This window comes from Mustela lutreola, chromosome 16 (genome assembly GCF_030435805.1).
Source record: "Mustela lutreola isolate mMusLut2 chromosome 16, mMusLut2.pri, whole genome shotgun sequence".
NCBI lineage: Eukaryota > Metazoa > Chordata > Mammalia > Carnivora > Mustelidae > Mustela > Mustela lutreola.
Genome location: NC_081305.1, coordinates 40440529 through 40452628, shown reverse-complemented (window position 1 = coordinate 40452628; position 12100 = coordinate 40440529). Strand labels below are relative to the sequence as shown.

Genomic DNA, 12100 nt, shown 5'->3' with positions numbered 1-12100 from the left:
TGTAGTAGTACTTACTTCTAAGTGCTGCTTTCAACAGATGCCTGGGAAGTGTCTTATCATTACATATACGGTGTTTCCCAGGACAAAAATATTTATGATTTACTTTAAAATAAAAGAGAAGAAAAGTCATAAATTCAGTCTATATTTGGGTCCTATTTGATGTCCTTAAAGACTTGAAAATCTTGCAGTTTTAGGAACAGCATCATGACGATGAATGTCCCTGTGTGACTTAAGGCTTTGGTCTTCAGAAAGTCCGTTCCTTGAAGGCTAAAATCCTCTCTCGTTTAATTAGCATCGTGTATTAGCAATGATATCAACATACTGAGCCCCAGTACTAAAGACGATATTTAGTGAATGTTTAATATGGGGAGAGTAATTTCTAAGTATAAGGTTTTTGATATTAATTTATAAATCTCCAAAAGTTTTTTTAAGAGTATTATTTATAAGCTGGCTCTTCTTGGCATTACCTAGTAATCAATAATCATATTTTCTTAAGTCTTCTGTACCATTTCATTTGTTTTTCAGTTTCTAAACTGACTAAACAGCTAATGCTTCTGGAGACTAAAACACAGAACCAAGAAAAAGAATTAACCCAAAACAAGGAGGAGTTGGAAATTTTAAGGACCGAATGCCAGGACTTAAAAACACAGTTGGATGGCAAAATTGCTATCAACGTTCATGCTTCGATTGTAAATGAATTAAAAAGGTAAGGCTACATGTGGTTTTAGGTGGAGTATAGAGAGATTGCCCATCCTCTGTGTCATGTAGCTGCACCAGCACAGGTGTCCAGGACTGAGAATCGTGAACAGTTATTACTGAAGGACACTATGCCTGTTTTTGAGGGCTATGGTCTGCACTTTGTGTATGATTTCTTCTCCTCCTACTCTTCCATCCTTTATTGGCTTTACACCCAAAGGTAATTTTAAAGTGGTAGAACTGGAAACCTGGATATCCAGTAACAGGGAATGGATTAAATGAAAGGGTACACCCATAAAATGAATTGCAATGCAGCCATTAAACAGGATGTCACAAATGAATCTTTTGGGAAGTTTGGGAAATTATTTTTTTTTTTATAATTTTTTTTTTAAGATTTTATTTATTATTGGACAGAGAGAGAGATCACAAGGAGGCAGAGAGGCAGGCAGAGAGAAAGGAGGAAGCAGGCTCCCCGCTGAGCAGAGAGCCTGATGCTTTTGTCATGGGGAGGAAATAATTTTTTTAATAGCGAAACTTTCAGCTAAGATGGTTGACGTAGGGGAGTAAGAGTGCATGTGACGTGCTTAGTTTGGTACTTTAGTAAATGCTGGGGAGTCCAACTACTGGACCCCAGTGTTTTGACTGTACTGTTACGTGCCATCTGGGTCAGAGCTGTCCTTTACTTTTCTATTCCAGGAGAGGAAGGAAATTTTTTTTAAAGTTCTGTTCATCTTTATGATTTTATTTCCCTCAAACACCCACTCCTATAGCTGATGTTTTTTTGTGGCTATCAACATCACATTTTCTTTTTTTTTTAAATCTTTTTAAGATTTTATATATTTACTTTAGAGAGAGAGCGCGAGTAAGTAGGAGAGAGTGGCAGCGGGGGAGGGAGAGGAAGAGGGAAAGAATCGCAGGAATCAACACGGGGCTCCAGCTCATGAACCTGAGATGGTGACCTGAGCCGAAACCAAGAGTCAGACGCTCACCTGTCTGAGCCATCCAGGTGCCCCCGTAACCATGTATTCGAATGGCTCCTTAAATGTGAGTATCAAAGGTATAAAAACCTTCAAAAGGAAGCCACTAATGGGAAGGCAGTGGAAGACATGGTTGTTGAAAAGACAGACATGTCACCAAGTCTCTTGTAAGTAGAAATTAATTGAGGAGTGTTGTGGTAGAGAATGAACTAGAGTAGGGACAGCAAGCCTTCATGTCAGCCTTTGCCGGGAGGCTTTGGGCTCAGAGTTGATGGGTGGGGTGGAGGACAGAGGAGTAAGAGTGGACACGGAGAGTGGTGACCCTGATGGTTCTCTAGTGGAAGGTGCAGTGATTGGTCAGAGCATCGGTAACGTGGGAAGAGGGGTAGGAGTCTATCAGGGATGGGATGTGTGAATTCAGGGAAGTCTATAGAGGCTGCACCAAGACCTGCTAGAAAAACAGACACGACGTCAGTCAAGGGCACCTTGGAGTTGGGTTGAAGGGAGCTGAAGGGCTGCAAGGCTTTAGTGCACCTGCCATCTCGTTGCCTCCGTTAGGGGTGCTCCCTTCCCACACGGATACACTGATAGTAAGAGATGCACCGTGTGTCTGAGAGTAGTCCTTCATTAGCCGCAAAGCAGCTGTGGAACTGGCTCCTACAGTCGGGGTGAGTCTGAGGAGGACTGGGGGAAGAGTGGTGTCGCAGGCAAAGAAAACATTTTTGTTTATATAGAAAAGGGCTAAATTAAACCTGTGTTCCATGAGCTTCTAGGTTTGCTGCATGTGTGTTGTTTCTCTTTTCCTGGTGCGGGCAGTGCAGATCATAAATACGGACTGGCTTCTCCACTGTCGGGCACACTTGACTAGAAGGAACTGTGGCCCCAGAAATGGCAGGAGGTCCTCTTCCTAGTGCACTGTCTGGTTGACTTATCGTTGTGTTGGTGATTACACCTGGAAGCTTCACTTGTTCTTGGCTTTTCCTGCTGCTTACAAAGGTTGAGCTTACCCAGGATGGGTAGTGGGAGAAAACAAGGAGTCACCCGACTTCTGAAGAAAGTTAGCACACTTGTTTAGGGAGAGCTAAGGGTTTGGGGTGACTAGTGGTATCTATACAAGGAAAACCTTCCTTATTCTGGCTTTTGGGGCAGGGGAGGGGCTGTTCTAAAGTGCAGCTGACTATCCACATAACTCCTCTGTGTAGACAGAGCCCTGCTCAGCAGTCAGTGATATTTCTGCTCAGGGAGATGCCAGGGCCGAAAAGCAGTCTCCTTACATAATACACACCAAACCCCAAGTCCTTCATCCTAAAATAAGAACAGACTCCCAGGTGTGAACAAACGACAAGGATCGTTGGGTATAATGGGGGGAAATGCAGCAAAATAGGGAGACCTACATAAGCACAGAAACTCACTTCAAAGAAAACAGATACTGTGGAGAACTGAGAATATAGAGAATAAAATACCATACAAAAGTATAGTCAAGAGCAAGATTAGAAGTGATGACCAGAAGCTAGAGAAGATTCAGCAGAAGGGCTAAAAGACAAATGGGTCAATTCTGCTAGAGCATAAGGAAACAGACGATTGGGAATGGAGAGAAGGTAATGGATAGGAGACCTGTCCGGGAAGCCCAGCCTCAGATTGTCAGATTGTCTCAGAAAGAAAGCTTAAAGAAAATGGGAAGGAAGACACGACTGGTTGGAGGGCATTTCCAGGTCTCCGAAGACCTTGACTGCTAGGACCTGCAGACTGCCTGGTGTAGTGAATGAAAAAGACCCACACCTAGATACACCCACGTGAAGTATCAAGCCCATCACCCGCAAATAAGTCATGAGCTGAGCCTCCAGAGGGCTTTATCCTGAGCGTAGGGTGAACTTGAAACCAACCAGCCCTCAATCCTCTCTGGATGACGGCTCTTTACTCCTAAACGTTTTTAAGGAGAGTGTCCAGGACACAAAGAAAAGCAGACAGACAGTGCCTGGGAACCAGCAGAAGTACTAGAGAGCCCAGATATGAGAGTTATCAGACAAGGCCTATAAAACAACGGTGGCTCTCAGGCTTAAAGAGATAAAAGGCTCCAACATGTCTTCAGGGAACTAATACAGCAGCCTGAAAAAATACAGCAGCCTGAATTCAGAGTTCCCTGGATGGGCTTAACTAAACATTGGACGTAGCGGGGGGGGCAAGCTGGCGAACTGAAAAATAGGTCGGAAGCAAGAGTCCATAGGATGGGGTGGAACGTTCCACGGTTGCAAGGATCAGTAGCTGACAGACAGGAAGCGACGGAGGGATGTATTTCATCAGGAGTAGTTACGGCGGTGGGGAGCCTTCCCCAAGTGAAGACAGTCAGTGGTATGTGAGTTGGGTTAGCCCCGTGAGCACCCTGTGAGCTAAAATTTCCTTCTGGACAAAATGCCTTTTAGGAATGAGGTCAAAATCGGCATATTTTCAAGCCCAAATGAGTGTCATCACCAGCAGACCTATTTTAAAGGCAGTTCTCATCAGGAAGAGGAATGTAATTCAGCGTTGGATGCATGGGAGGCAAGGAAAGCTAGAGTAAAAAAGACACAGTAAATATAAATGTAAATGAACATTGATTCCATGAAACAACAATAACATCTTTGGCGATTTAAAAATACGTGGAATTCAGTGGCCGGATGCCCCGTTGTCAAAAAACAAACAAACAAATATGGAATTTGGGGGCGCCTGGGTGCCTCAGTGGGTAAAAGCCTCTGCCTTCGGCTCAGGTCATGATCCCAGGGTCCTGGCATCGAGCCCCGCTTTGGGCTTTCTGCTCAGCGGGGAGCCTGCTTCCTCCTCTCTCTCTCTCTCTCTCTCTCTCTCTCTGCCTGCTTCTCTGCATACTTATGTGATCTCTGTCTGTCAAATAAATAAATAAATCTAAAAAAAAAAAAAAGTATGGAATTCAAATGCAAATAATAATAGCATATAATCAGGGAAGGGGTCAATGGAGTTGTCTTCTAAAGTCTAAAATCATTCCAGAGAGGAGAAAGATGTTGATTCACTTTATGGTTTAAAAATACACATGATGTGGGGCACCTGGGTGTCTCAGTGGGTTAAGCCGCTGCCTTCGGCTCAGGTCATGATCCCAGGGTCCTGGGATCGAGTCCCGCATCGGGCTCTCTGCTCAGCAGGGAGCCTGCTTCCCTCTCTCTCTCTCTGCCTGCCTCTCTGTCTACTTGTGGTCTCTGTCTGTCAAATAAACAAATAAAATCTTTAAAAAAAAAAATACACATGATGTAATCTGTGGGAAGAAAATGTCTGTAACTTTTAAACTAGTATAGCGAAAAAATGATTTTTTAAAAAAATACGAATGAGGGGCACCTGGGTGGCTCAGTGGGTTAAGGCCTCTGTCTTCAGCTTGGGTCATGGTCCCGGGTCCTGGGATCGAGCCCCGCATCGGGCTCTCTGCTCAGCAAGGAGCCTGCTTCCTCCTCTCTCTCTCTCTCTGCTTGCCTCTCTGCCTACTTGTGATATCTGTCAAATAAATAAATAAAATCTTAAAAAAAAATTACAGATGAGGGCAAAAAAAGATAGGACAAGTGGTAAAATCGAAAATGCAAAATGGAAAGATTTAAAAGCAAATATATCAGGAGTAAGTAACACTAAAGAGGCTAGATGTTAAACTAGCGTACGTGAAGCAGAGCCCTGGGGTGTTGGTGAGCCCCAGTAAGGCCACGCGGGAAAGTGAGATAGAGAAGTCGGTAACCCACAGGCACCCGGAGGGGCCACATGGCGATGTAAGGGCAGGGTGTCCGGGGCATATGAGGGTCAAGGGAGCCGGGTTTTAACAAGCTTCAGGGGCTCTTACCCCGGGGCACCTTGGACATGGGGAAGAATGCTCATCGCATAGAGGAGTCCTACCAGGAATTTACGTTTTCTGGTGGCCTTCTGGGTTGTGACCGCACTGCTGTGTGCCGGGGAGGCTCGCGTCAGCTCAAGGCCTCATGCAGGCCGCACCCAGTGGGTTCCGAGGCAGAGTACAGTGGAGTGTGTAGCTCAGCTTTACACAGCAAGTCTGTGTTGCCTTTCAACTGTGCATCTCCGTCAGAAAGACAGGCAGGTCCAAGATGAAAGGACAGAATGAGCCATAACACTCAAGTACAAAGCAAAAGAGAGGTGGTAACGTTCCGTCAGTATCTGGCAAGACAGATGACAAAAAGAGGCTCAATCTACCAAGTAGATGTTTAAATGTGTGTGCACCGGAAATAAGTTCCTATTGATACATTTGAAAATTCAGGCGAAATAGTGACATTCCTGGAAAAACATAACTTCCCAAAACTGTTTCAAAAGGAATACCTGAATATTCCTTTTTTTTTTTTTTTTAAAGATTTATTTATTTATTTATTTGTTTGTTTGAGAGAGCTAATGAGAAAAAGAGAGCATGGGAGGGAAGAGAGTCAGAGGGAGAAGCAGACTATCCAGTGAGCGGGGAGCCCGATGTGGATCTTGATGCTGGGACTCTAGGAGCATGACCTGAGCTGAAGGCAGTTGCTTAACCAACTGAGCCACCCAGACATCCCTGAATATTCCTTTAATTATCAAAGAAATAGAATCCAAAGACCATTCCTTAAGAAAACTATAAGCCTAGAGACCTTCACGAGATTGTTCTAAAAATACTCAAGGAGGAAGTCATTCCAGTCTTACATAAACCCTTCTGAAGAACAGGAATTAATGCCACCTAACTCATTTTATGAGATCGATGTCGCCTTGATATCAAAACCCAACAAATATAAGAAAGGAAAATTACTTTTTATTTTCACCCATGAATCTAGATGTAAAAACTTTTTTTTAAAGATTCTTATTTATTTGAGAAAACAGAACACAAGCCAGGGAGAGAGGCAGAGGGAGAAGCAGACTCCCTGCTGAGTAGGGAGCCCACCAGGGAGCTCAATCCAAAGACCTCAGGATCATGACCTGAGCCGAAGGCAGATGCTTAACTGACCAAGCTACCCCAGTGCCCCTAGATGTAAAAACTCTTATTAAAAGTACCCCAAAAAGTTCTGTTTCTTCACCTATATGGTAATAATATGAGGGTTTGTTATAATTATGTATTAAAATATGCATTTGTCTTTCAAATACTTTTCTATATGTGTATTATCTTTTACATACTTCTCTATATGTGTATATGTGTATTTCACAATTTAAAACATTTTAAATCCTGGCTTTTTACCAGAAGAATTAAAATCACAAGTGATCAGTAGAGGTTTCCTCTAGGGAACCTGAGGGGAAAATATTTTATATAAAATTTTTTAAGTAACTGTTTTAGGGCTTCAGACTGGCTCAGTCACTGAAGCATATGACTCTGGATCTCAGGGTTGTGTGTTTGAGCCCCATGTTGGGCGTAGAGATGAGTTAAAAATAAATATCTTTAATAAAAATAACTAAGCAAGCAACTATTTCTCCCACCAGCTATTAACTGTCAGCTATTTTTTTTTTTAAACAAATTGCTTTTACCTCTTTGTTTTGCTTAAGAAATATATTGTTAGAAATACACCTGAAGTCCTTTGTAACCACTCTTCTTAGTCCATTATTTATCCCTGGCTTTCTAAAAGGAATCACTACCATAAACTTGGAATTACATTTCCAGTCTGTTTTTTATTCTTACATATGTTTCCATAAATGACCCATGGCATTTTTTTGGTGTGTCTTATGAATTTTATATGAATGCTTATATGAATGAATTCATGCTTTAGTATATTGACCTTTACACTCAATTTTCCAAACATCTATCTATGTTGGAATAGCTATTAGAGCTGATTCTTTTACCTTCTGCCTGGTGGTATTCCATCGTATGAAATACTACATTTCACTTATTTTAGTGGAAGCTTAAATTGTTAATAAGTTTGCTCCATTCGGTAGTGCCACAGTGAGAGTTCAAGTACGTGTTGTCAGAGTTTCTCTACGTATGTATTTAGAGGTGGCGCTGTTGGGTCACGGGGGAAGTGTGTTTTCTAGAACTTGATGTATTGCTCTCTGAGGTGACTGGTCCACCAGTACTTTCCCAACATTCTCTATAGCCCCTAGTTGTTTTTCATTGGGAATTTTTCTTTAGGGATTGATTTGAGTACATTACTTTGGCTTTAAAGAAAATTCCAAAACAGAAGATAGTGAAGAAAAAAGATAAAAACCTCAGTTTCATGGTTTTTATCTGGGTGTGTCCTTTGCTCTTTGACTAATTAAAACTAGTAAACTAGAAAGTAATGGAAAACTATCTGGAAAATCCCTGCTGGGTGTTCAGCCTCCAAGCTGAAGTCACTGAACTGAACAGGTCAGTCCTGATGATTACATGGGAACTGACCGAGAGAACCAATGAAGAAATAACTCTTTTCTCTAGCCTCATTTTGCCAGAAGTGTATGTTGAAATTGTATGCCTTTCTTGTTCTTTTGTTGCTTTTATCATGAAAACATAGAATTACTTTAGTATGACCCAAAATTTGTTTTAGCATTAGGATTTGGGGGAGACAGTTTTACCTATGTAAAAAATGAAGCAGTCTTAAATTCTTTCTGGAAGAAGGATAGGGTACACATAAGTGTATCTATACAAAGGCATAAGCAACAGTTATTGGCAGGAAAAGCATTAGATTACCATCAAAAAACCATGTGGCCAACCCCTAGCAGTTCCATCCTGGGCCCTCTGGGAGGGGATGGACAGCGTTTGCACAGGGGCCTTCCTCAGGCCACCACGGGCTGGTGGCCTGGGCTGCCTCTCACTTGCCTGGCAGCGGCTGCCTCCTGTTAGCTTCAGTGTGCCAGATCCACGCCTGTGATGTTTTTGTCCCCCAGCCAGTTGCAGAAGGAAGAGGAGAAAGAAGGTGCTGAGATGGAAGAGTTGATGGGAAAGTTGGCACTGCTGCAAGCACAGAAACAGAGCCTGGTCTTAGAGAAGAACAGTCTGGCTGCAAGAAACCAAGCGCTGGGAGAAGAACTCGACAGGGCACAGAAAATAAATAGGTTTTTATTTTATTATTATTTTTTTTTTTTTAAGATTTTATTTATTTATTTATTTGACAGAGAGAGATCACAAGTAGACAGAGAGGCAGGCTCCCTGCTGAGCAGAGAGCCCGATGCGGGCCTCGATCCCAGCACCCTGAGATCATGACCTGAGCCGAAGGCAGCGGCTTAACCCACTGAGCCACCCAGGCACCCTTTATCTATTTTTTCTTAAGTGGGTTTGTTTTGTTGTGTGTATTTGTTTTTTAGTATTAAAAAGAGAAAATTAAATATTCTCTTTTATTTTCTTTGTCTTTATCTAATATTGGCTATAAAGTGGAAAAGGAGCATTGAGATTACTGGGTATCAAAAGAAAACTATAGTAAAGGCTGTTCTGTTGGCCAGTGTTAGCCAACATTTCTCAGGTCTATAGATCGATTATAGTTAATGGTCATAATGATGACCCTAAGACTGAAAGTCCTAGAAGTTCTTTCCTACACATTTCTCAAAAGTCAGCTTTGGGTAACTGGATTCCTTTTTCTAAAGCATCTTTTAGAACATGATCCAAAAAAATGAATGGAGTAATACATACAAAGTAGCCTATTGATGGTGTTTTGTGATACCTGTTGACTCGATTTGGAGTCAATAACTATGCTTCACTTAAAATTAAACTCCCTTCCCTCTTTTCACCCTGAAACTTAGTAGAATTAGGTTGCTGAAGAATACTTTTAAATGCTAACATACTTGCTGTTTTTACAATGTAGATATTCACTATGTTCTAGCCATTCAGGCTAATGAGTTTTTTATTCCACCATTTGGGGGAACTCTCTAGGAGGTCTCAAAAGAAAATTGATGTCCTCAAAAAGCAGGTGGAAAAAGCCATGCAGAACGAAATGTCTGCTCACCAGTACCTGGCAAATCTTGTCGGCCTGGCAGAGAACGTAACCCAGGAACGCGACTATCTTATGTATTTGGTAAGCTCCCTCACTTCCTTCAAGTACACTGAAAGTCAACATGCAAATGTGATTTTAAGAGCGTTTTCTTGGGGCGCCTGGGTGGTTCAGTCAGTTGAACACCTGACTGGATTTCAGCTCAGGTCTTAATCTCAGGGTCCTGGGATCGAGCCCCATGTCAGGCTCCACACGCAGCTGGGAGTCTGCCTGAGATGCGCTCTCTCCTTCTCCCTTCGCCCCTCCACCCACTCTCTCTCCCTCTCTCTCCCTCAAATATTTTTTTTAAAGATTTTTATTTATTTATTTGACAGGGAGAGATCACAAGTAGGCAGAGAGGCAGGCAGAGAGAGAGAGAGAGAGGAGGAAGCAGGCTCCCTGCTGAGCAGAGAGCCCGATGCGGGACTCGATCCCAGGACCCTGAGATCATGACCTGAGCCGAAGGCAGCGGCTTAACCCACTGAGCCACCCAGGCGCCCCATCCCTCAAATATTTTTTTAAAAAAGCATTTTCAATACAAAATTATCCGTAAAAGGCTTTGTCTTTTTAAATTTTAATTGTACATTTTCAGATTCTCCAAAATTTTAGCTTTCAACCATGGGGGAAAAACATTTTCAAAAGGCAAATAACCCAGACTTTTCAATAATGGTAAATGGTATTTTCTGAGGTGAACTAATGGAATTCGTCCATTTAACCAACCAGAGCGGGCGCCACCAGGTGTTCATTACACACGTGTCTTCGTGTTCTCTCCCCAAAGCTGACTTAATGTGTTCCCTGGGTGAAGGTGAAACAGAACCATAGGCAGGTTAAGTAGAGTTCATCCCCATGTTGCTTCTGGCTGCTCTAGTCCCAAGGACGGAACTGAGGGGGTGATTGCTGGTCCTAAATGACGGAGCTATGCCCTGCCGGAAGAAGCGATGCCACCACCATGATGCTTGGCATTTCCACAGATTTTATTTTTTTAAACAGTTTAATTCTCAAAATTTATCTCTTTTTTTATGATTTCATTTATTAGAGAGAGAGAGCACGAGCAGGGGAAGGGGCAAAGGGAGAAGCAGACTCCCCACTGAGCAGAGAGATGGACCTGCAGCTGGATCCCAGGATCCTGAGATCATGACCTGAGCCAAAGGCAAATGCTTAAGCGACTGAGCCATCTAGTCACCCCTTCCACACTGATTTTAAAAGGTGTCAGCCATTGGGGCGCCTGGGTGGCTCAGTGGGTTAAAGCCTCTGCCTTCGGCTCAGGTCATGATCCCAGGGTCCTGGGATCGAGCCCCGAATCAGGCTCTCTGCTCAGTGGGGAGCCTGCTTCCTCCTCTCTCTCTGCCTGCCTCTCTGCCTACTTGTGATCTCTGTCTGTCAAATAAATAAATAAAATCTTAAAAAAAAAAAAAAAAGAAAAGGTGTCATCTATAGGGCCATGTAGTATCTCCAAGTGGTGAAATGACAGGCAACGAAAAAGAAATCTTGCTTACTTGCACTTGATGATTTTTCAACTTTGAGCACATGTTGCTTACGTACATTTAAACGTTTGTTTAAGCAGAGTTGTGGATCTCTGGTAGCCTAGCATTAGAAGCAGTAGTTGAGTGGGTGTCATGACAGAGGAGACCAGAGGACTTCCTGAGGCAGTTGGAAATTGGCAAACTTGGAATCACTCAGCCCCTACCACAGGTGAATGGTCTGGGGAGTCTGGTAGGGCGTGGCGTGGGCTTATTCACGTCTGCTAGGAAGACATCAGCTCCTCCATAGGGAAGTGGACGCAGGCTTTTAGCTATTGTTTATATAAGAGGAAATATAAATAGCACACAGCTCTTGGGGGAAAATGTAATCCTCACTTGTAATAAAAGATGCTAATTAAGCCACTCTTGAGGTACCATTCTGTACTTTCAAGGTCACCAAAAAAAAAAAAAAAAAATTTTTTTTTTAAATTCTAATAGTTGTTGGTAGGAGTGTGGTTACATGTTAGTGGTGATCTCTGAGTCCTTTCAGGGTTGTTTTTTTTTTTTTTTTAGAGTTTTCATCTATTTATTTATTTGATAGAGAGAGAGAGATCTCACAAGCAGGCAGAGGGGCAGGCGGGCAGGGCGGGGGAAGCAGGCTCCCCGCTGAGCAGAGAACCTGATACAAGGCTTGATCCCAGGACCCGAGACCATGACCTGAGCCAAAGGCAGAGGCTTAACCCACTGAGCCACCCAGGTGCCCCCCTTTTTGGGTCATTTAGACCCTGATTTACGGGGTCTAAATCAGACATGGCATGGTAGGAGCCAAAGCACACACTCCCCCTACAGTAGCAGCCCCCCCTCCTGAAATATCAACCACCTTGACCTATGCTGAACTCAGGCATTTTCTGTAGCAGTGCTGAGCGCCCTTTTCCTTTTCTGCTGTGCCTCCTGGGCTTATCTCCCTGGAATAGCAAGAGTGCAGAAAAGAAGCTTGCTGGAGAATTGACGTCCCATGTGGGCCAGTGATCTCCCAAGTTTACATGATGAAGTTGAGATCCTCCCCAGCCCTCAGATGGTCTCTCTC

The 12100-nt window shown here is 43.1% G+C and overlaps 1 protein-coding gene across 7 annotated transcripts in view; it reads left to right on the top strand.

The window, feature by feature from the left end:
* CEP89 (centrosomal protein 89) overlaps positions 1-12100 on the top strand; it is a 68512-nt gene that overhangs the window by 40671 nt on the left and 15741 nt on the right. For 6 of the 7 annotated variants that reach the window (XR_009348542.1, XM_059150996.1, XM_059150995.1 and 3 more), the window contains 3 exons: positions 526-706; positions 8478-8645; positions 9457-9598. Coding sequence is in view for 6 of the 7 variants with exons in the window: in XM_059150996.1 (XP_059006979.1) it covers positions 526-706; positions 8478-8645; positions 9457-9598 (491 nt within the window). In the remaining variant the exon portion in view is untranslated. Of the gene's footprint in view, positions 1-525; positions 707-8477; positions 8646-9388; positions 9599-12100 lie in introns of those variants that run through there. The other variant, XM_059150998.1, reaches the window with a different exon arrangement.